At 36.1% G+C, this 25,759-nt stretch overlaps 1 protein-coding gene across 1 annotated transcript in view; it reads right to left on the bottom strand.

Moving 5' to 3' along the window:
- The window catches only part of LOC127853503 (uncharacterized), a 201,866-nt gene that overhangs the window by 18,055 nt on the left and 158,052 nt on the right, over positions 1-25,759 (bottom strand). The window contains exons 79-92 of the mRNA XM_052388058.1: positions 24,624-24,647; positions 19,977-20,170; positions 17,989-18,226; positions 17,406-17,591; positions 15,632-15,787; positions 14,888-15,097; positions 13,053-13,198; positions 11,935-12,120; positions 11,001-11,112; positions 8,516-8,722; positions 5,302-5,507; positions 4,277-4,306; positions 3,283-3,312; positions 503-725 (exon numbers count right to left, since the gene is read on the bottom strand). Coding sequence (XP_052244018.1) covers positions 503-725; positions 3,283-3,312; positions 4,277-4,306; positions 5,302-5,507; positions 8,516-8,722; positions 11,001-11,112; positions 11,935-12,120; positions 13,053-13,198; positions 14,888-15,097; positions 15,632-15,787; positions 17,406-17,591; positions 17,989-18,226; positions 19,977-20,170; positions 24,624-24,647 — 2,148 coding nt within the window. The remainder of the gene's footprint in view (positions 1-502; positions 726-3,282; positions 3,313-4,276; positions 4,307-5,301; positions 5,508-8,515; positions 8,723-11,000; positions 11,113-11,934; positions 12,121-13,052; positions 13,199-14,887; positions 15,098-15,631; positions 15,788-17,405; positions 17,592-17,988; positions 18,227-19,976; positions 20,171-24,623; positions 24,648-25,759) is intronic.

Genomic DNA, 25,759 nt, shown 5'->3' on the forward strand with positions numbered 1-25,759 from the left:
GAAAAACATAAGATTAAGTATATTTGTTTCACTTTTTTTTTTCGATATAATTATGGTACAAAGCATCTTTGAAGACTATGGTTGGTGTGAATAAATATGTTAACAGGTTTACCAACATGAAATAGAATTACAAAAGTACATAAATATATGGATAGAAACACAACAACCAAAAATAGGAAAATGAAAAGTGTATGTTGCTTTAAGGTAGGTGTACTTATGTTACAAAGTATATTTAAAGGTTTATTTAGGGTATGTGTACTAATTGAGATTTTCATTTAGAAATGACTTCCTCTAAACGAAAAATTCCGTAAAGTTGTCAAATTAAAAGGAATTGCTAAAAGAAAATTTCCAGAAATAGTAAGTAATAAAAGTTATCAACAATGAAAATATTTAGATCACATAATTTCTATGGCAAATCAAAAATATTCAATCTGAAATACGTTTAAGAATGCTTGCTGTCTCTCGTCATGTGACTGATTACATGACGACACTCTTTACTCACCTCCGCCATGGCCTTCTGTATGTATTTGCGGGCCGTGCGCTCGGTGTTGGGGTTGTTATCTGTGATGGGGACCAGCTGTCCCTTGGTCTGCTTGCGATACGAGAAATCCACAAACAGCTTGGACGCCATCTCTGCCTCCTGGTTGTACAGGAGCATGATGGGAATGGTGGCACTGCTCTGGCGAAGCAAGGTCGGGAGGTCAAACCCAATGTCCCCATAGAACCTGTGGGGTCAAAAGTAGATTGTTAGCGTGTTGTTTTTAATATGAAAATGAAGTATTTGAGTGTGTGGAATAGGATACTGAGAATTTTTACGGAATTAATAATTGTTACTATTTATTAAGCTCATACACTAGTTGGACTGTTACAATATTTTAAAACAAATAGAAAGAAAGTCATAGATGTTAAATAAATAGTAACATAATAACAAAAATAATGCAAAATTAAACATTTGACGCTTGATGTTAACTAAAATTCATTTAACTTGAATTGTATTCATAGTAATATATTATTAATATAAAAAAGAACACTATTTGTGCTTTTTTCGAAAATTGTACAATAAAGGAATGTGTGCGTAATATGGTGAAAAAGACCATGCTAGGTACACTAAAAGAACAATCATTGTGAGAAATCCAGTGTGAAGAAACGTGCCTTGTTCACATGCCCTTTAGGTGGAGAGTTAACAATTACTGCTAAAATAATAATAAATTATCAATTTTTACTATTTCATATAAATACATGCATTAATAACATTTAAGCAGTTATAATAAATTACACAATGCCTTGTTAAAAGCAAGACTATAGAGACACAACAGAATAATTAATTTCCTTGTAAAAGGTTGAGATTGCAAACATAAATGATGTATAAATGTATCTCTCATTTATCGTCCCAAAGTGTCCTTAAAAGCAACTTCCGTTGCATACTCAACGAATATTATGGTAGATTTCTAGATTCTATTCCTAACAGATCATCATGCAAACTACTGACTAGCTTTATTGGTATAGCCATGCAGACGGAGTTAGAGAATGTATATATATATATATATATATATATATATATATATATATATATATATATATATATATATATGATTGTGAGTACCATTCTGTTATTGACTTTAAACATGTTTTATTAAGTGTCTTAAAATCCTTATATACATTCTTTAACATCATATTGGAAAATAGTTTTACCAGTCTTGAATGTAAGTATTATAATTGTTTGTTAAAACACTCAGGGAGAAGTTTTTATACTTATATTTGTATACGTCTTACCAGGACGGATGACCCATGCTAAATGGGACACAAGAAACAACAAAAGAACTCATTAAACCTTGAAGACAATTATAGATACATACATAGCAACACCAGTGATTGGTCAGTTATTATAGATACATACATAGCAACACCAGTGATTGGTCACTAATTATAGATACATACATAGAAACATCAGTGATTGGTCACTAATTATAGATACATACAAATAACATCAGTGACTGGTCACTTATTATAGATACATACAAAGAGACATCAGTGATTGGTCACTAATTATAGATACATACATAGAGACACCGGTGATTGGTCACTATTTACCTATCAACATTTTGTGACAATCTACAATAATTTGTTGTGAAGCTAAAATATAATCACAGCATAGTTTATTATAAATAACATCCAAAGTGGAAAGCAGAACAAGATATCATTCCAGTGAATATTGAGGTTCAGTCAAACAAAGCCATGAAACAAAAATAAGCAGTAGCAACAAACAAATCATGGGTAAAGCAATGTAAACTTTTTGAATTAAAATAAATGAAGCAGACTTAGTGTTTGTTTGGATATAAAGTCTAGTGACTCAGTACAAAATGGATCTAGATAGGATGGTTTTATTTTGTAAATGTTCAAAATTGTTCTGTTAATTTTAGTATTCCAAAAGATTTCTTTTAATGCAGTCACATTGAACAAGGACATAATTTAAAGCATACAAAACTAGAGATAAGACGCATGTACCACACATATCATGTACCACTATTTCAACTTGCTTCATTCCATTAAGCTAAAACTAATATTCTATCTGTTCACTTTGTGTCCCACCATGCTAATACAAATATAATAAGAAAAAGCAGGCAATGTCTTTGTATCATATTTGATAATATCTTAAATATATGTAAGCATATATACAGACAACCAATTAATTTTGTAAATAGAATGAATGCAAAAGCATGCCACTCATTATTTAAACAAACATTATTCATACAATCAAATTACAATCTTTTTAGGAGAAAGTTATACTAAAAAGAAGAAGAATTTTAATTACAAAATCAGCAATAAAGCAAATGATGCAATACATAGACATTCAAACCCATATGTCTGCAAGGATAGGAGACTGCCCATGCTATATCTACAGGTAAACAGTTGTATTCGAGTGTAAAAATGTACCCTTCCTGACATGTTTTGCTATTTCACATGTTGGTGGCTCTATATCAGATAAATGGAACCAATAATATCTGTCACTTTTGTTGTTGATTTGACCAAATTTAAGTGAATGAACTGAAAACTTCAATAAGATACAGTAAAAAAACAAGAGATGATGGGGGACAGTGTGCTCGACTTATCCTATACTGTTCAGAGTTTCTGGCATTTTTTCTTAATCACTAACAGAAAGTAAAAACAGTTTGGTATAAGATACACTTGATGCTAATAGAGATAATATCAGAGCTGGGTACAGGTCTAAGGAAGATAAACTATAAGGGTGGCATATTGGTCCTTTGTTAAGTGGTTATTTACCCATTGTGCATTGCAAATTTGAGTTTTTTTCTGAAAGGTATATTGTGATCTTTATAATTTAAATAGCTGCACATCTAAACTAACAACTTGCATTGTTGCTGTAGATGCATAACATACTACATGAGCAACTGCTATCTAAAATAGTGAAACACTATGAAAACACAATTCAGATAGAAAAAAGGGATATGAAAATGAAAGCTTATGTTAATCAACATTTTTTTTATAGCAGATTATCAATAACCATAACTGATACATAATTGAAGGATGAATATCTTTTATTGCAACATGGTATTTTCATGGCTTGATTTGTTAACAGAAAACTATGAATCATATTAGATTATTATACGACACCGTGTACAACATCTGGCCCATTGATCATATAACTAGACCATTAACAACAATTTACAGACTGCACAGGCTCATCACATACAACATTTTTCACCTTGACTTAATTTTCATTTGGAAGCAACACCCTTCCAATAAAAAATTCCATAAAAGCTGCATGTATCATCCCTGATAAGCCTAGTCTGGCTACGCTGGGATGATACTAAATGTACATGAATTGAACCCGGTTTAAATCAGCCGCAGCTAAAATATTACTGCAAAATGAACAAACTACAGAGCACTGTATGCTGACAGTCATTCCTTTCCCGCTCAGATGCAATACAAAAATGGCTATATGCAACCAGCATAAAACCATAATAGCCTGCGAGTAACACGCAGTCTGTTCCGGTTTATACTGTTTGCAACTCACTGGTTCTTTAGGGTTGGAAATAACGTAATTAAAACTTGAATTTTGAAGGCCTTAAAGTTAATATAATTTCTAAGGGACTACAAATACGTAAAAATAGGTATCTGAGCAGTAAAGGGTTATAACAGAGACTACAGTAGTTAGTTGCCAGGCCCCCAACAACTAGGTGCAGGTGGCAGCACGTCATCACACATGAACACTGCTGCACACAGACGCACGGACACATGGATGCTCGCCACTTACCCTTTACGACCCGTGGAAGAAGGAAGAGTACTAAAACACAATGTCTTTTTTATAACCTAAATATCATCTTTAATTACCTCACTATATTGAGTTAACTTGAGTATACAAAATTATTCCAATGCATACAATTTTACTGCCTTTTTACAAACATCGTGTATTTTATAGTTCAAAATATCTTTATTTTTTATATTGTTTAATTTTTAAAATTATAATTAGTGAAGTATGTTAAATGTTACCACATGTTAAATTCATTATTTTTCTCAATGTGTAGGGTAAAAAGTTGCCTCAATTTTGCTGTTAAACATGGAACATCAGTTACCCTACAAATAACCACCATTTTTAGTACCTGTTATTCTTTCAAATGTAAAATAAACTTTTAAACCATGAAGTGACCTTAAACACACAAACAAATTTAAGACAACACTATCTGCTAACCTAAAATTGTTAAATCAATCAATCAAATATTACTGCATACATTCCCACTGACAGCATTCAATATCAACCATCACTTTTTTAAAATACCAAATAGAGCAACATAAACATTAAATTGCAGATAGTGTTCATAGCTTAATCCAAATATATGCAAAAAGGACACAACACCAACAAATCACAAGGTGTTACTGATTACATGTAAGAAAGCATCTGGAACTGGGGGTGATAAGACATTTGTGGGCATTTTCATGCTGCTCTTAAGTAAATAGTATCAAACACAATGCATATATTTGAATGAATATTGCCTAATTGTTAAGAAAATTTTAAATTCCATAAAAATGTTAAACTTATTAAAACAACAACAACAACAACAACAATACCTAGGAACAAAGATGCAAACAACAAAAATAAAACTACATTTAAAAAAAATGTTTATTGTTCATATAAATAGCAATGTATACACACACCCCCACTTGCAGAGTTTTCAACAAAAGACAACAAACACACAAACATATAACAACAGAAAGATGTTTTTTTCTCTGGAACAAAAGGAAACAATTAAAAATCCCAATACAAACTATCCAAAAACTCACTTCTTCCCTAGGACTGTATTTATGAAGACTGTAGCTGCATGCATGACCTTGTCAGGCCGAACAGCCCGTCTAACACACAGTTGCTGAATGGGTTTATACACCTCATCCATCTTGTCTGGGAGGGGGTAGGTCTCTGGACTCTCCGTCTCACAGAGTCCGCGCCACTGAGTCTCCCTGCCGTCTTTAGGCATACGGTCAAACATTTCCTGCAAGTAGAGGTCAAACATTTCCTGCAAGTAAAGGTCAAACATTTCCTGCAAGTAGAGGTCAAACATTTCCTGCAAGTAAAGGTCAAACATCTCCTGCAAGTACAGGTCAAACATTTCCTGCAAGTAGAGGTCAACATCTCCTGCAAGTAGATGTCAAACATTTCCTGCAAGTAGAGGTCAAACATTTCCTCAAAGTAGAGGTAAAACATTACCTGCAAGTAGAGGTCAAACATTTCTTGCAAGTAGAGGTCAAACATTTCCTGCAAGAAGAGGTCAAACATTTTCTGCAAGTAGAGGTCAAACATTTCCTGCAAGTAAAGTTCAAACATCTCCTGCAAGTACAGGTCAAACATTTCCTTCAAGTACAGGTCAAATATTTCCTGCAAGTAGAGGTCAAACATTTCCTGCAAGTAGAGGTCAAACATTTCCTGCAAGTAGAGGTCAAACATTTCCTGCAAGTAAAGGTCAAACATCTCCTGCAAGTACAGGTCAAACATTTCCTGCAAGTAGAGGTCAAACATCTCCTGCAAGTAGAGGAAGTAGAGGTCAAACAGTTTCTGCAAGGTAAAACATTCCCTGCAAGTAGCGGTCAAACATTTCCTGCAGTTAGCAGTCAACATTTCGTGCAAGGAGACAGAGCAAGTAAGGTTTCCTGATGGCCCTTTATTCTTTCTGACCTTGAAGCTGATTTTAAATCCGCATTACATTTTCTACTAATTGAATGGTTTAAATAATATTTATGACAAGAGCACTGCATAACTTGTGCCAACGCTCGGCTGCGGGTGCAGTTTTGAATAAATGAAAGCTTGTCTGAATTTTTTTTTTTAATTTAAAGGTCACAGTGACCTTAACCTTTGACCTAGTGATCCAAAAATGGGTGTGGCATGTAGAACTCATCAAGGTGCATCTACATATGAAGTTTCAAAGCAGTAGGTGGAAGCACTTTGATTTTAGAGCCAATTTTCAAAAGGTTAACAAAATGTTAAGGTTTTAGCACAACGCAGACGGCAGACAACATGACACGATGAGCTGGCTATGACAATACCTCGGGTTCGAAAACAGCCGAGCTATAAATGTATTGGTTTATAAGGTTGTCTTGGAATGTTGAAGAGGTTAAATATTAAAATATTTTTATGTATAATGCACAATTATTTACCACACATTCACTTTGAAAATATATTACATTTTTGTGTGATATACACAGTTTTTATATTTGTTGCAAAGGCTAGTAGAAAACAACAAGAGCTGTGTTCGTGAAACACAATGCCCCCTACTGCGCCGCTTTGAAGCAATATTTTTTACCTTTGACCTTGAAGGATGACCTTGACCTTTCACTACTCAAAATGTGTAGCTCCATGAGATACGGATGCATGCCAAATATGGAGTTGCTATCTTCAATATTGCAAAATTTGACCTTGACGGATGACCTTGACTTTGATATTTCACCACTCAAAATGTGCGGCTCCATGTGATACGCATGCATGCCAAATATCAAGTTGATATCTTCAATATTGCAAAATTTGACCTTTGACCTTGCAGGATAACCTTGACCTTTTACCACTCAAAATGTGCAGCTCCATGAGATACGCATGCATGCAAAATATCAAGTTGCTATCTTCAATATTGCAAAATTTGACCTTTGACTTTGAAGGATGACCTTGACCTTTCACGACTCAAAATGTGCAGCTCCATGAGATATGCATGAATGCCAAATATCAAGTTGCTATCTTCAATATTGCAAAATTTGACCTTTGACCTTGAAGGATGACCTTAACCTCTCACCACTCAAAATGTGCAGCTCCAGGAGATTCACATGCATGCCAAATATCAAGTTTCTATCTTCAATATTGCAAAACTTGACTTTTGACCTTGACCTTTCACCTTGAATGATGACCTTGACCTTAACCTTTCACCGTTCAAAATGTGCAGCTTCATGAGATACACATGCATACCAAATATCAAGTTGCTATCTTCAATATTGCAAAAGTTATGGGCAATGTTAAAGTTTTCGGACTGGCGGACGGACGGACAGAAAAACTGACAGACTGACTGACGAACAGACAGACGGACAGTTAAAAAACTATATGCCACCCTTCAGGGGCATAAAAAAAGTTATGGCGAAAGTTTAAGTTTTCGAACGGACGGACAGATGCCTTTTTTTTTTTACCCTTAAAGGATGACATTGACCTTCACCTTTCACTACTCAAAATGTGCAGCTCTATGAGATACACACGCATGCAAAATATCAAGTTGCTATTTTAAATATTGAAAAAGTTATGGCCAATGTTAAAGTTTTCGGACGGACAGACAGACGCCATATATTTGACAACTGACCTTGAAGGATGACCTTCACCTTCACCTTTCACCACTCAAAATGTTCAGCTCCATGAGATACACATGAATGCCAAATATCAAGTTGCTATCTTGAATATTGAAAAAGTTATGGCCAATGTTAAAGTTTTCAGACAGACGGACAGATGCCATATATTTGACCCTGAAGGATGACCTTGACCTTCACCTCTCACCACTCAAAATGTGCAGCTCCATGAGATGCACATGTATGCCAAATATCAAGTTGCTATGTTCAATATTGAAAAAGTTATGCCCATTAAAGTTTACGGAAGGACAGACAGACTGACACACTGACTGACTGACGGACAGTTCAACTGCTTTATGCCACCCTACCGGGGGCATAAAAACAATTTATCATCATATGCATATGAATAATAGGCGTAACAACATAATGCAGTTTCCTTATTTAACCAACTATTATAAATAGCTTAGTATCAATGTTGTTTTCTGCAACTTATAACAGTCTCATAGTATCTAACATGTTGTAATATAGACCATGAAGACAAAAATAAATATTGATAAAAATACAATATTGCAATAAAATACAATATATTGGAATAGTGCTGCAACAGTAGTTGTTAAAAAACTAAATATTATTCAAACAACAGACCAAATAAAAATGTGTCTTATCAAAATAAAACATAAGTTCAAACCTGGAACCAATCAAAATGAGTGGCAAGAACTTGAAGGTTGTGGAACTGGTCGTCCATCATCCAATCAAACGGCTTCTTGGCCTGGGCAATCCTGTTCTCTGTATTTGGTTGAATGTGACCCAAAGACAGCATGACCACGGAGCTGTAGTCAGGGGAGATTACAAATTCTCTCTCACCGATTCCAATACGACCTAGAGAGTCCTCCACCTATAGAAATTGGATGAAAATACTTTACACAAATGGAACTTTAATGTTAAAAATAATGATATATTTTAAAAAAATGACGATTTTTGGATGAAAATACTTTACACAAATGGAACTTTAATGTTAAAAATAATGATATATTAAACAAGAGCACCGCCTTGCGGGTGCAGACCGCTCATCTATTTTCTTTTTAAAGGTGAAGGGACTCTCATTTTCAATCACAAAGGAGGGAGGAGTGGAGTGAAGAGGGGTGTATAGTGTGGGGTTGTGGACATTTATTACATTATCTTCCAAAAAAGCGAAAAAAAAAAAGAAAAAAAAAAAAATCGGGGGGGGGGGGGGGGGGGGGGGGGGGGGGGGGGGGGGGTTGGGGGTTGGGTTGGGTGCGATGGTTGGACGGTATTTCAAACATAACCGTTTTAAAAAAAAAATGGGGGGGGGGTATAGTGTGAGGGTGTGGTGATAATTTGTGAGATGATCTTAAAAAAAAAAAAAAAAAAATCAAAAAAAAAAATTGGGGGGGGGGGGGGGGGGGTGGGGTGGGGGGGTGGGGTGGGGGTATAGTGTGAGGGTGTGGTGGTCATTTGTGAGATGATCTTAAAAAAAAAAAAAAAAAAAAAAAAAAAAAAAATTAGGGGGGGGGAGGGGGGGAGGGGGGGAGAGGGCACGGGGGATGGTTTGGGTGAAGTCTATTGTGGTATGTCAGGTAAGAGTAGTTTCATCAAAGTATCAATCAAATCTAATCATAAATAAAGAAGTTATGGCAATTTTAGCAAAATTTAATAATTTGACCTTGAGAGTCAAGGTCATTCAAAGGTCAAAGTAAAATTCAAGTTGCCAGGTACAGTAACCTCATGATAGCATGTAAGTATTTGAAGTTTGAAAGCAATAGCCTTGATACTTCGAGTGGATCGAAACACAAAATTTAACCATATATTAAAAGTTACTAAGTCAAAAAAGGGCCATAATTCCGTAACAATGACAACCAGAGTTATGCAACTTGTCCTTTTACTGTACCCTTATGATAGTTTGTGAGTGTTCCAAGTATGAAAGCAATATCTATGATACTTTAGGGGTAAAGTGGACCAAAACATAAATCTTAACCAAATTTTCAATTTTCTAAAAGTATAAAGGGCCCATAATTCCGTCCAAATGCCAGTCAGAGTTACATAACTTTGCCTGCACCGTCCCCTTATGATAGTTCATAAATCTTGCAAGTATGAAAGCAATAGCTTTGATACTGTAGGAATAAAGTGGACCTAAACACAAAACTTAATCAAATTTTCAATTTTCTAAGTATAAAAAGGGCACATAATTCTGTCAAAATGCCAGTCAGAGTTACATTACTTTGCCTGCACAGTCCCCTTATGATAGTTAGTAAGTGTTGCAAGTATGAAAGCAATAGCTTTGATGCTTAAGGAATAAAATGGACCTAAACACAAAACTTAACCAAAATTGTCAATTTTCTAAGTATAAAAAGGGCACATAATTCTGTCAAAATGCATGCCAGAGTTATCTAACTTTGCCTGCCCAGTCCCCTCATGATAGTAAGTAAGTGTACCAAGTTTGAATGCAATAGCATTGATACTTACTGAGAAAAGTGGAACTAAACGCAAAACTTAACCAAAATTTTCAATTTTTTAAGTATAAAAAGGGCACATAATTCTGTCAAAATGCACGCCAGAGTTATCTAACTTTGCCTGCCCAGTCCCCTCATGATAGTAAGTAAGTGTACCAAGTTTGAATGCAATAGCATTGATACTTTCTGAGAAAAGTGGACCTAAACGCAAAACTTAACCGGACGCCGACGCCAACGCCAACGCCGACGCCGACGCCAAGGTGATGACAATAGCTCATAATTTTTTTTCAAAAAATAGATGAGCTAAAAAAATGACGATTTTTATGCACTGAACAAGTCATGAATTTACATTCAAAAATAAAACTAAAAAATTGAGAAATTTTATTATTTTCATATCAACAGTACATGACATAAACTAGCATTGCATTTGTTTGAATTAGTTTGATGCTTGGCATAAGTGTTAAAATTGCACTTGAAACATAGGCTGTTTAAAAACAAGTTTGCACCTTTACTGTCTAACTTATTGCAATTGCACAATTGCATTACAAAACATATGATGATATCAGATTGGCATATTTTTGTATGTTAATATTCCAAAAGACACATTCCTTCACACTTAGGTTTACTCCCTTAGAAACAAATAAAAACTATGTGCAAAAAATGAATCAAATGCAAATAAAACTCGTTCAGTATCTGACTGACCTCTACAGCAAGCAAAAGGGCAAAGATGAAGCGGTCCCGTTCCAGAAGAGCTCTTGCCATGTAGAAGTAAGCGTGGCTTGTAACCTTCTCTAGTACAGCCTTCACAGCAGACCTGGCACAAAGCAGGAAATTATTGTGTATGTATGAAAAATATATGGTGTCAAATGTCTAAGAAAATGCGGTATTGAAGTCCTGCTTTAGCCAAATACTGTTGAACTTAAGGCTGATCTTATCTAATACTTTCTGATAGACATAGAAACCTTAGGCCTATGGATGGGCAGATGTCCATGGTCACCAAGAATACACACCTGTCTACTTAATTATTTAACCTTGCTTTTAAAAAACAACTAGTTTCTTTTACCAGGTAAATTAGCCTTACTTTGGGAAAACGAGCTTTTTTCATTTGCATAATGTGTTGTATCAAATTAGCCTGTGAGGTCCACAGAGGTATCAGATTAGCCTGTGAGGTCCACAGAGGTATCAGATTAGCCTGTGAGGTCCACAGATCAGATTAGCCTGTGAGATCCACAGATCAGATAAGCCTGTGAGGTCCACAGATCAGATTAGCCTGTGAGGTCCACAGAGGTATCAGATTAGCCTGTGAGGTCCACAGAGGTATCAGATTAGCCTGTGAGGTCCACAGATCAGATTAGCCTGTGAGGTCCACAGATCAGATTAGCCTGTGAGGTCCACAGATCAGATTAGCCTGTGAGGTCCACAGATCAGATTAGCCTGTGAGGTCCACATATCAGTTTAGCCTGTGAGGTCCACAGAGGCTTATCAGCAATAAAACTTTATGCCTCAACTGGGTTTCTTTCTTTAAATACCATAAGTACCATAACAGCGGTAAACAGGCTTATCTTAGACGACACTTAATGCAAATGCATTATTTCCACAGAGCAAAGCTAAATTATTAGTCAATACACCATCCTACCTTTCTGAGTGGCTGATGGCTGCCTCATACACGTCCAGGTACCGTTCATAAGAGACCTGGTAGAGAAGGTTCACTTCACGCATGTACTGCATCACGTCAAAACACACAGCCGCTCGCTGTGCAATGGAGCGGAACCCGTCCTTGGCCTTCAGGATAGAACTCTCACTCATCTCTACACGCATTTGACTGAAAAAAAGAGATTGCTTGATATGAGGGGAGCTCTGGGAAAACGGGGCTTAATGCAAGTGCCCAACTGTGATGCCGAAGTCATGATGTTGCTCAGTTAAATTAATTCTTAACAAGTGTTCCGCGGTCAGAGACATATGCCCCTCAAAACAGGGCTTTAAACTAGTGACCCCAATTTCAATAGGTGTCATCTACTGTCCAAACCAATGCGTATGTGAAGTATCAGGTCAATCAGTCTATTCGTTGAGGATTTATTGATTGGAAACGATTTTTAAACTTAGTGTGATAGTGACCTTTGACCTAGTGACCCCAATTTCAATAGGGGTAATCTACTGTCCAAGGCCAATGCACATGTGAAGTATCAAGCCAATCGGTCAATTCATGGACAAGTTATTTATCGAAAACAAACTAGTCTACCAACATTCAGACTGGTCTATTGACAATTCTACCAACAGACAGCCAGCAAAACAAAATACCCCTTCTTCTTCGAAGAGGGACATAACAAAGACATTATGAAATTTAGTAAAATTTGCTGACACAAAAACAATTACTCTTTACAAAATTTCAATGTAAGTTCTTGCCATGCATATGGACCATTCCAGAATTGCTGAGCTCACATGTTTATCAGTCACCAAAAGCAAACAACTAAGCGCACGCATACACAAGATAATTGCTAAAATTCTAATACTTCAATATATTGCAACACTTGAACTCTTTCAGTGCGGGAACCAAATTTTGAAGGCCTTTGCAAACAGTTTGGATCCAGAACGTGGCGTCACATCTGGATCCAAACTGTTTGCTATTCTGATAGTATTCTTTGAAAAAAAATCGAAGAAAATGCTAATTTTAGAAATTCAGCTGACGACATTTTAGCAGACGACAAATTTCCCAGCATGCAAAGGGTTAAAAGCTCAAGTTCACATGCTATTCACCTTTCCACGGTTTCGTCGTACTGCTTCTTCAGCTCTGCCAGTTTCTTAGTGGCATGCAGGTCGGTCATGAGTCGTACGTCACTCGACAGGTTAACTCGCATCTGTTTCTCGAGTTTGGCTATGAACTCCATGTTCTCTTGACGCTCCTGTGGAAATATGGGATAGCAGGTTACATACCAGTAGGTTATAATGGAGGTAACTCACCAATTTACAATTGTGAAGATTCCACTCCAGTTGATAAAGGAACTTCTATGTTACACTCCAGGTAACACTTTAGATAACAATGGCATTGCTTTCACTACAGGAAATCATGGCATATGTAACAAATAAAGTATGACATAGGTAAACAAGGGCAGTTTGTAAAACATGCATGCCCCTCTATATGGGCTATAAGTTGTAGTAGCAGCCATTGTGTGAATACGTTTTTTGTCACTGTGAATGGTGGTGGTGGTGGTGGTGGTGGTGGTGGTGGTGGTGGTGGTGGTGGTGGTGGTGGTGTAGTAGCAGCCATTGTGTGAATACGTTTTTTGTAACTGTAAATGGTGGTGGGTGGTGGGTGGTGGTGGTGGTGGTGGTGGTGGTGGTGGTGGTGACAGAAGAAATAGTAGTAGTAGTCGTAGTAGTAGTAGTAGTAGTAGTAGTAGTAGTAGTAGTAGTAGTAGCAGTAGTAGTAGAGTAGTAGTAGGTGGTGGTGGTGGTAGCAGAAGAAATAGTAGTAGTAGTAGTAGTAGTAGTAGTAGTAGTAGTAGTAGTAGTAGTAGTAGTAGTAGTAGTAGTAGAGCAGTAGCAGAAGTAGTAAGAGTAGTAGTAGTAGTAGTAGTAGTAGTAGTAGTAGTAGTAGTAGTAGTAGTAGTAGTAGTAGTAGTAGAGTAGTAGTAGTAGTAGTAGTAGTAGTAGTAGTAGTAGTAGCAGTAGAAGTAGTAGTAGTAGTAGTAGTAGTAGTAGTAGTAGTAGTAGTAGTAGTAGTAGTAGTAGTAGTAGTAGTAGTAGTAGTAGTAGAAGAAGTAGTAGTAGTAATAGTAGCAGCAGCAGCAGCAGCAGCAGCAGCAGCAGTAGTAGCAGTAGTAGTAGTAGTAGTAGTAGTAGTAGTAGTAGTAGTAGTAGTAGTAGTATGCATTACAAAAATGCAGTTAGCCTTACATTTGGTAAAATTTAAATATATTACAAGGGAGGCAAATCTGTAACAATAAATTTAAACTTATTGCATTTGTTTCCCCTGTAGTGTATTACCTCCCCTGTCCTGCTTATATTTATATTAATCAACAAAATTAAACATTAACACAATATTTAATATACAAAATATACAAAAAAATCTCATATTCTGATAATATTTTTACTGATCCACTGTATTTTACTAAAAGGATGATGTTTCATTGGACTGATAATTATAGATTTAGGATTACAGACCAGTTGCTTCAGTAATATTGTTCAGAGTGTGCCCTGTTGGCCGCGTATGCATTCTTGAATTATCATTCAAAAAACCATTTTACTATTTCGAGTCACTGTGACCTTGACCTTTGACCTAGTGACCTCAAAATCAAAAGGGGTCATCTGCGAGTCATGATCAATGTACCTATGAAGTTTCATGATCCTAGGCCCAAGCGTTCTTGAGTTATCGTATGACAACCACCTGGTGGACGGACCGACACACCGACCGACCGACATGAGCAAAGCAATATACCCCCTCTTCTTAGAAGGGGGGCATAATAATAACAACAAAAGCCATCATTTACAGTCCTAACAGTCAGTGCTGTATGTTTTACTTTTGATATGCTTCAAGGTAGCATAGGGTTCTTTTAACCAATTTTTATCCCATGGTCTTTGTGTCCACCCACCTGTCTAAGTGCGTTCATCTCATCTTCGAGCCTAGACTTCTCGTGCGCCATGAACCGGTTGAGCAGTTCCTCCTCGACGCAGGCTCGGTACAGCTGGAAGTACATGACCGAGGCGTAGGCGGCCAGGGACTGCGGCACCATGTGTGGCTCAACAGTCGTGTGAAGGAACAGACGGAACCGCGGGTCACACTCCACCTCATGGTCCTCCACCTGGAACACACATTGCATGTAGAAATATTTATTTTTGAATAGATGACAAACTATCAAATACATGGCTATAGCTTGTGCCTGTGAACTATAGACCTGGACCCGCTTGCTCAAAACTTTAATGACTATTTAATAGGACAGTCGTTAGTTTTTGGATCAAGTTATTTATGTGACTTTTATATGTGATAATTAATCCTTTAATATATGTTATAATTGTAAACACATTTTTTTGCTGGAATTATTTGCATATGTATGATTATTGGTTTTATAATAAATGTAAATTGAGTCCCAAATAAAATTGATTTTAAAATCAACTTTAGAAGTAAAACAATCTTTAAACTTTTACATTATGCACTGTGACACTTGCTGGTAATTATTTTGTATCAGTTTGACAAAAAATCACATGCAAAAAGGACTTGCGTACAGAATAATGTTATAGAAACAGGCATGCACTCACGCATGCACAGGCCAGATGATGCCTACCATTTAATATATTTCCTTATCGCTACGCTTTTAGGCAGGGGATAAAGCACTTACTATAATCTTGAATCTGTTCTTGCCATGGATGAACTCCGAGCATTTCTGGATGGCCCAGCGGAACCGCAAGTCCTTGCTCAGCTTCTCAATATCACAGTCTGTCACCAGGAGCGGGCTGCCATCGGCCAGGCAGTTCTCCAGCTGGGACCGAATCTCCTACAGTTGTAAGAAAATTATATTATGAGCCACGTTGTATCAAAACTGACCTTAATGAATGCCTGTAAAGAGTCACCCCAGGCTTATAAGGGACAACACATTCTTCTTTAATGTAATTTTTCGTTCAAAGAAAGTTCCTTCTTAATGAAAATCCTGTTAAAGCGGAGTGTTGTCCCAGATTAGCCTGTGCAGACTGCACTGGCTAATTTGGCATGACATTTTCCGCACATGCATGAAGACTCATATGGTGTCACCAAATCACAGACTTGCTCTAAAGTAATGTTATCTATGATGATTGTTGTAGTTTATTCATGGCTGCAAAAAAATATGCAGTCAACAAGTATGGGGCTATATGTTGAGATTATTGCTCCAGAACCTCTGCAAGACCAAAGAAATCAACAACATTTGCATTGACAATGAAACTGAAAGTAAAAAAAAAGACGATAAATATTTAATAGGCAACCATTAGACAACAAATGAAAAGAAACAAAACAAAAGTGCCAACATGTCAGAAAATATTACCATTTAAAGGAACTGTCAACCGCGATTGACGAAAAAAGAAAAGTTTTAAAATAACGTATTTTTTTTACAATTATTAGTTTATATTGATGAAAATATCTGGACTGGTATATTAAATTACTTTAAAAAAAATCATATTTTCGGTATATTCAGTAATAAAATTTCGCGCTGTGAAATCGAAAGTAAATCGCAAAAATAGGTGACATAATGATAAACACACTATAAATAATGCAAGTAGATTGATCATTATATATATATAATTTAATGTATATACAATTCACTACGCATGCACAATTTGGGTTTTCCACGTGACGATGATGATCAATCTATTTGCGTTATTTATAGTTACTGGTAGTTACCTGGTAGACATACCCAGTAAAATTTATTACCAAATTTACTGAAAATATGAAAACTTTACAACTTTTTTCAAGTAATGTTATAAACCAGTTGTGATATTTTAATCAATGTAAACTAATAATTGTAAAAAAATATGTTCTTTTAGAATTTTTCTTTTTTCGTCAATCGCGGTTGACAGTTCCTTTAAATGTCTGGGTTACATTGATCTAGTTTGACAATGTTCAGATTATAACTATGAGTTTGAGAGTAGACCATTCCCACAATCCTTTTGACCAAGTTGTATAACTCTAAGACCATAATTCTGAAGTGCTTGAGGCAATCTGGCTGATGATTGAATTTTGTTAAGGTATTATGCTCAATAAGATATTTACCAAATTTTGTGTTGATCACTTTTAAACTGTTCTAGTTAGAATGTTAGATAGCAGTCAATGTTAATTTGGCCATTTTTTTAGATTCAAAAGTGTATTGATCATCATAAAATAAATGAGCTGTGCTCTGTGATAAAGGGGTTTAATGCATGTGCATAAAGTATCGTCCCAGATTAGCCTGTGCAGGGTAATCAGGGACGACACTTTCCGACTAAACTTGATTTTTGCTAAGAAAATATTTTCTTTAAATGAAAAATATCATAAAAGCAGAAAGTGTCGTCCCTGATAAGCTTGTGCAAACATGCATTAAACCCTCTTTTCACAGATCGCGGCCCATATAACCTATTCTACCACTGGAATACAAGCCCACTCACGGTATATCTGACTTCCACAAGGCCCTTGTCCTTCATATAGAACCTCAGCCACTCAATGATGCGACTGGTGGGGTCACAGACGAGGGGCCAGGCGGTGATGCTGTCCTCCTGCATCAGGAAGCAGGCGTTCTCCAGCATGAGAGTGGTTGTAGGCAGCCGCTTGATCTCCAGGTGCATGATGTCCAACTGGGCGTGAGAAATGGTGGATATAGGTATACATGGGGCATATGGGGCAATTTGTGGGACATATGTTAACATGGGGGATATAAACACAAATGTGGGACATTAGCACATATCTGGGATATAAGAAAACATCTGTAATATCAGGGGAACTATAGGATATGAGGAAACATGTTGGAAACATAGTTAACATGTGTAATAAAAGAAAACATATTGAAAGTAAAAAAATACTTTAAAGAAAAATGAACAACAGTCCAAATATTAAGTATAAATGTAATAAGCCTACAACTAAAACTAACCTGTAGTTTCACAAATATTAAAACAAAAAATTAAAACCTAAGTAAAAATATTTCATAATTTTTTTTTATGTCTAAATAAAGAAAACAATTACAAAGCCCCATACCGGTGTGTAGAGGAACTCCACAAGCTGCATGTTCCTAAAGAGGCACTTCTTGGGCAGGGGCATACCGTGATGTTCACACACCTGCATGAAGAACTCCCCCATACGTTTGCGGGTGTCCATGTTGTGGGGCCCACAGTAGGTGAGGAAGGCTGCAGCCGAGATGCAGTTGGCCAGCAACAGCTCATTGCAGTCATTGTCCTTTACATGTAGCTTCCAGTCTGCCTCCTGGGCCTTCAGGCTGAAAGTATGGGCCGATATTTATGATTTTGCCTTAAGGCTGAAAGTATGGGCAGATATTTATGATTTTGCCTTCAGGCTGAAAGTATGGGCAGATATTTATGATTTGCCTTTAGGCTGAAAGTGGGGGCAAGCATTTAATATTTGCCTATAGGCTGAAAGTGGGAGCAGGGATTTAATATTTGCCTATAGGCTGAAAGAGGGGGCAGGGATTTAATATTTGCCTACAGGCTGAAAGAGGGGGCAGGGATTTAATATTTGCCTATAGGCTAAAAGTGGGAGCAGGGATTTAATATTTGCCTATAGGCTGAAAGAGGGGGCAGGGATTTAATATTTGCCTATAGGCTGAAAGTGGGGGCAGGGATTTAATATTTGCTTTCATGGCAAAAATGGGTGCTGAGATTTAACATTCGCCTTAAGGCTGCAAGCGGGGGACCAAGGCATATATATTACCCTTTACCACTCAGATATGCATTTTGACCCTTTGTTGTGCCTTAGAAATAGAAATTAGGTTAAAGACCTTTCTAACAAGATGCCAGTTTTAAGGGCTTCATTTTCAAACCTAATATACTGATGAGAGTAAAATAGCTTAAAACCTGAACAGCCTGGGAGTCACTTTCAGGCCGTTCTGGTTTTATGCTGAATGCATATAGACATTTACACTTCACTTCTGAGTGTGTAAGGGTGAACATTTGCCTTTAAGCTGAATAAGGGTGCAGTTATTTAACATTTGCTTTCAGGCTGAAAGTGGTGGCAGATATTAAACATTTGTTTTCAGGCTCAAAGTATCATTCTTTATTTTTGTTTTCTTCAAATGGACCTGAAACAGATCTTAATGCTGACAATACAAGTCATTGATCTCTACATATGTCACAAGGTGGGTTGGGAATAAAGCACTCAGATTGGTATTCTCTTGTGACTCTTCATGTTGTCTTTAGATTATTCAACCTAAAAATTAATGTTTTAAGCGCACAAGCAATGTCTTTTCTGATTGGATTCAGTATATAAAATGAGCCTCGTTTTGGGAAAACTTGGCTTAATGCATGTGCATAAAGTGTCATTTGAGCAGCATTCTGGGAAAACTTGGCTTAATGCATGTGCGTAAAGTGTCATTTGAGCAGTGTTCTAGGAAAACTTGGCTTAATGCATTTGTGTAAAGTGTCATTTGAGCAGCGTTCTGAGCAAACTTGGCTTAATGCATGTGCGCAGTGTCATTTGAGCAGCATTTTGGAAAAACTTGGCTTAATGCATTTGCGTAAAGTGTCATTTGAGCAGTGTTCTAGGAAAACTTGGTTTAATGAATGTGCGTAGTGTCATTTGAGCAGCGTTCTGGGAAAACTGGGCTTAATGAATGTGCGTAAAGTGTCATTTGAGCAGCATTCTGGGAAAACTTGGCTTAATGCATGTGCGTAAAGTGTCATTTGAGCAGTGTTCTTGGAAAACTTGGTTTAAGGAATGTGCGTAAAGTGTCATTTGAGCAGCATTCTGGGAAAACTTGGCTTTATCCTTGAGCGTTCAGTGTTGTCCCAGATGAGCCTTTGCAGTCTGCACAGGCTTATTTGGGACAATACTTTCCCTATCAAATATCTATGTTTAACAAAAGTTTCTTCTTAATGAAAACTCAGTGTTGTCCCTGATTAGAATAGCAGACTGCACAGGCTAACCTGGGACAACACTTTACGCACATGGCTAATGCCAAGTTTTCCAAAAGTGCAGCTCAAATGTAGCTGGTTGGGGTAAGTGAGTCCCACCTTTCAATCATTTCACTGGCCGCCTTCAGTCTCTCGTTCATGGAGAGCAGCTCCATCTCCAGGGAGTGCTTCTCCACCACCGCGTGATCAAACTCTGTCTGCAACTGGTTCACCTCGTCCTGAATCCGAGGCAGGTCTTCCTCCTCATAGTCCTCCTCGGGAGGCTCCTCCTCTTCTGCCTCCACCTTAGCCGGCTGAAGAGTATTTAGGGAAGGTAATTAGAAAGGGAGGTAATGAGCTTGATCTTAAAACAGGTTTGATTGCCCTCTGGATATTGTAAGTGGATTAAAGCTTTCTAATAGTATCTGTATTTGAGTTATTACTTATTATTTTAGTGCAAAAAAGGACATAGCTTAAATTGTAAACTTGTATGTTTTTCATTATAATAAACTTATAAAACTTTTAGACCAATTATTACAATGCCTGATAATATGAATGAAGATTCAAACAATGAAAATTATCTATCTTAGTTAGGAAGTATTAAAAATGATAAATATATTCTAGTGACACTGTCCTAGTTATCAACAACAATGAAATCTTAAAAAGATTGCACAAAAACATGTTTCATTGAACTTTAAACAGCAAAAAAGTTTCACCAAAATACCACCAACACAGGGCCTTTATTTTTTAAGAAACATTGTTACTAGTAGGGACAACAGTTTTAAGTAATTAAAATTTGACATTTCAAGATAGTTAACAGAAGTCCTGTCAGAAAAAATATCATTTTCTTGTCTGATGTCAAAAAAGGTATTAGATTAAATTATTGTAACACACAGTGTTCTTAAAAAAACACAAGTCTTTATGGTAAAATGTAAACTGAGAGTTGAGTTTTATCGCATATGATAAAAAAAGGATCCAGCACAAAACAATTTCTAGCTGCAACCTCAACTGACGAGAAGTGTGGGTGTTGTGGGAGGTAACAAGTATGGTATCCATACTTAATATATTTACTTTTCTGAGATTCTTAAAAAATACAGGCCCCTAACACAACATAAATTTAAAATGAATATGGGTTCAAACATAACCACATTATTTTTCAATTCCAGCAGAGCTTTCTTGATTCGTAATCTTCGAGCCAGATTCTTGGCAGCCTGTGTACACAAGGTTTACAGGGTAAATAAATAAACCTGGTTTTTCATAATGAATGTGCGTAAAGTATCATCCCAAATAAGGCTAATCCATCACCGGAAACCTGATCTGATGTAAAAAGTTCGACCAGTTGCACTCCTGTCATATCTTGACATCTTTGGAACTGCACCGAGTCATATCATTTTTTTATCAACTTGCTAGATGTAAAGTCGAATTTCTCCACCAATACAATTTTTTTTTAAGAGACCCTTCGAATATGTTATTTGGGGGACATTGGTTGATATCATTTTCAGTGCAAAAACTTTTTCACTGGCATACCTTTAAAGAAATTTGTAAATCAAGTGCTAAATAGGGAACAAATCCCTGCATCGTCAAATTCAAATAGCCATATTTGAAAAAAATGCTGAATAATAATAACAACCTTTTCATGTACCAAATTATATTTTAATTCAAAAATGCCTTTAAACAATTATAGAACTGGATTTACTTACCCTACCAAAATTGAGCCAAATTTTTGGGAAACTTTTCCAAGCAGGTCAAACTTTTCACATCAGACCGGGTTTCCGGTGGTGTAATCAGGGACAACACTTTTGGCTTTTATGATATGTTTTGTTTAAAGAAAGTTTCTTCCTAGCAAAAATCAAGTTTAGGTGTAAAGTGTCGTCCCTGATTAGACTGTTAGGACTGCACAGGCTTTCTGGCACGACACATAAACACATGCATTAATCCTTAACCAGTTAGATATCTATTTTAACGCATTTGTAGTCCCTTAGAAAGTTAAATTTTACTAAATACCTTTCATACTAAATTCAAGTTTTAAAGGCTTCATTTCAAACCCTTAGTAACTGATGAGCAGCAAACAGCATAAAACCTGAACAAACTGTGAGTTACTCGCAGGCTGTTCTGGTTTTATGCTGGTTGCAAAAGCCATTTTCACTTTGCTTCTTATGGAGGAAGCCAGAGCAAGGCTAAACTCTTTACAATCTGACACAGCTAGTATTATTCCCAAAAGTGGCAAATACCCTCTAATACCATCTCATAATGTTATTCGAATTTATTTCTTGTCTGAGCTTGGAAAACATAGGAATGCCAAAGAAAGAATTTTGGCATAATTTTACGAACTCTGAAAACATAAAAGAGTCTGAAGCAACTAAATCAATAACTAATTGTGGCATAAAGATTTGAAAAACAAAAACATAGTATGATGTCTCATCTATCTATGAATGTTGAACGAATACCACACTGACAAATATTAGCTAATACATTCAAACCCTAAACATTTTATGGAAAGACAGTTTCTTCAGAAAAGATGTTCATAGAATGACTGGTATAGAGAGAAGGATGTTATTCTACAAGAGAAGATTCATATAAAGATGGGCACATATATAGACATTCTGGTGGAGTTGGTGGGGGATAACATTGTGTTAGATGAACATGGAAGATATGTGCCCCATTGTGCAAAAATGGATATTATACCATACATGGCCAGTTAAGTTCCAGATAAGCCTGTGCATTTGCGAAGTCTGGTCAGAAGCTACCCTGTCCATTATAAAGTCATGCAAGTTTCTCATACTTTCATTGAAGTATATGGATGCAGAGGCATCTCTGGAGCTAATCTCTTTGGATATGTCCTTACATCCATTTTCACAAAATGCAGCTTTTATAAGCCATACAAATTATTTGCATACAAAATAAATATATCCAAATGTACAATAATCAATAATCTGTGTGATATACTGATGTGATATTCTATGTGATGTGATATTCTAAGTGATGTGATATTCTATGTGATGTGATATTCTGTGTGATGTGATATTCTGTGTGATGTGATATTCTGTGTGATGTGATATTCTGTGTGATGTGATATTCTGTGTGATGTTATATTCTGTATGATGTGATATTCTGTATGATGTGATATTCTGTGTGGTGTGATATTCTGTGTGATGTGATATTCTGTATGATGTGATATTCTGTGATGTGATATTCTGTGTGATGTTATATTCTGTATGATGTGATATTCTGTATGATGTTATATTCTGTGTGATGTGATATTCCATTTGCTCATCACATGCCTTACACTTCATCCTAATGACCTAATGATTCAAAATCTGAACAAAATAGAATCATGTCCAATACATATTTGAACATCCAGATTGCAAAAGAAATGAATTCCTTACAACATACAAATATCAAAAAAAGGGTCATCATCATTTAGCTTACATGCTATGTTTTTCATTTGGACTTGGGTGAATACTTATGAGAAATAAACGAGTGATTGTAAAAGAATATTACACCTGTAAAAGCGATAATGCTAGCTATGAAAAGAAGAGCACATGCTACCAGAGATACACTGTTGTTTACCTGCCGTAAGTTTTTCCTCTGGGTCTGCATTGATAGTTAATATCATAATTGAATAACTAGATCATTCATTGAAGGTGACAAATAACTTCACAAAAGCTCATTTCAAGTAGGCGCAACACTGGAGTTTAATCAGCCTTACTCTGTGAAAAGGGGGTTTAATGCATGTGCATAAAATGTCCTCCCAGATTAGCCTGTGCAAGTCCACACAGGCTAACACAGGGACAACAATTTCCATCTAAACTGGACTTTTGCAAAGAAGAGACTTTCTTTAAATGAAAAATATCATAAAATCTTAAAGGGTCATCACTGATCAGCCTGTGCAAACAGCACAGGCTGAACTGGGACAACACTTTACGCACATGCATTAAATCTCATTTGTACAGAGCACAGCCCAAATTCATTTTAAACTCCATTTTCTGTGCCTCATAAGCTTCATTGAGTTCACCAATTAAAGTTCATAACACAGAGGTATACTTTAGGGCCTTATCTTATACAAGATAAAAGACAAAATAAAGTAACAACGTAATGGTCAGTTCACATAAAACAGACCTGAATCACCAGTGTGTGTAAAGGAGATGTAATGATTGTACGGATATGAATTAGAATAGAACTCCTGAAATGTAATAATCATCAGGAATGATACGTAACTAATACTCTTTCACAAATTGTATCAAAACATTAATATTGCAAATAAAATGCTCCCTTAATACTACAGAAAGTACAAATTTATGCAAGAATCGGGAATGTACCGCCATGCTACAATAGTTGACATGTTCCTTGAAAACAATATTTATGATGCTACAAACTGTTTAATGACTTCTAAACTCTTTAAAAAGGATTGATTGTAGAATAAAATGTATCATCTTTTGTTTGTCCCCATTCTTGGAATATGTTAAATCATTTCCTAAGTAAGCAAAATATGCTGATTTTTTTTTGTTATCTGATTATAATACCAAATTAGTATGTTGTTGTATGTGTGACTTTGGAGATTTTAGATAAACATTGTCCTAAAATAAATAGAAAAAATGTTATACAGTCAATACATGACATGAAACACTTCAATAATAATCAGCAAACAACACCAACACAGAGTATTACATCAAATACCGAGTTATATAAAAAACAAAAACAAAGGTGAAGGTCACATGCTTGATACGTGAGCAGACGTGTTACACAACACGTGTACAGCAACTTTACCTGCTCCGTGTTTTCAATTCCATTCTGAAAACCAGGTTTTAATTTTTAAAAAATCAGAGAACTACAAACTTCTATTAATTATAAACTGTTATGTACAGTTTCAAATACCACATCTGGTTATTCAGAAGCACACATCTATTGTTCATTCAAACATGCACACTATTTATTTACAGCTATTAAAATTTAATGTAAAATTAACAACAGAATAGCGCAATGTCCGGTAATTCCGACAGTCGTCTAATTTCGACACTTTTCACAATACTTATCAGACTTGTCTTAAATCATCATCATCCCGTATGATTTCGTTGTAAAATGTGACGTAGTTGGTGTTGTCACGTCACAAGATAACATCTCTCTATCAAACGTCTCGCTGTTTGCATGTAAGTGAGTCATTTAAAATACGTACATTGTATTACTTAGCGAATTTTAATAGCGTTATGAGCTTCGCTAAGGGAGGTTACATAATGGTCAATTACGTCCCTTCAGGATTTCACTGTATTTCTGGTATTTGTACAATTTCTAGTATAAAATTTGTTTCACTTGACATTGTATTTGTGTTTGAATGGCGCCAAGCGTTTTAAAACTATGATTTGTGGGGTGTCGAAATTATCCTCTGATTTTATACGATGGTGGGTAATCCCGACACTCCAAATGTTTTCAAGCATTCCAAGCGCATATAGAAAGATAGATTCGTTAAATAGAATTACTCTTTAAATGGTTGACGCAGCTTATTGAATATTATATTTAGCTCTCTCTATATTTTGTCAAGCAGATTATATAAAATAAGAGCTATTAAAAGATTGTGAAGGTTATTGATTAATGAAATTGTTTGTTTTTTTACTTAATTATATCGTTAATTGGATCACCTGTGATCACCGCGGATGCTGCGCAACCACCGTAAACACCTGTCTGCGAGGGTCATTCACGCGTTTTAAATGTACATGTACAAAAGAAAATCATAAACATGTGTACTACATGTAGATATTATATGTATGTGCACACGTATGCACTTAAATTTGTACAGTACATAACGTCGGAAACGTAAATAAAGCGTTTAGATGATCAATACTATTAACTCTTAATGGCAATGCCAAATATTTCGCGAGATATTTCAAATGATCTCAATGTTGTACCCG

Source organism: Dreissena polymorpha, chromosome 12 (genome assembly GCF_020536995.1).
Source record: "Dreissena polymorpha isolate Duluth1 chromosome 12, UMN_Dpol_1.0, whole genome shotgun sequence".
Taxonomy (NCBI): domain Eukaryota; kingdom Metazoa; phylum Mollusca; class Bivalvia; order Myida; family Dreissenidae; genus Dreissena; species Dreissena polymorpha.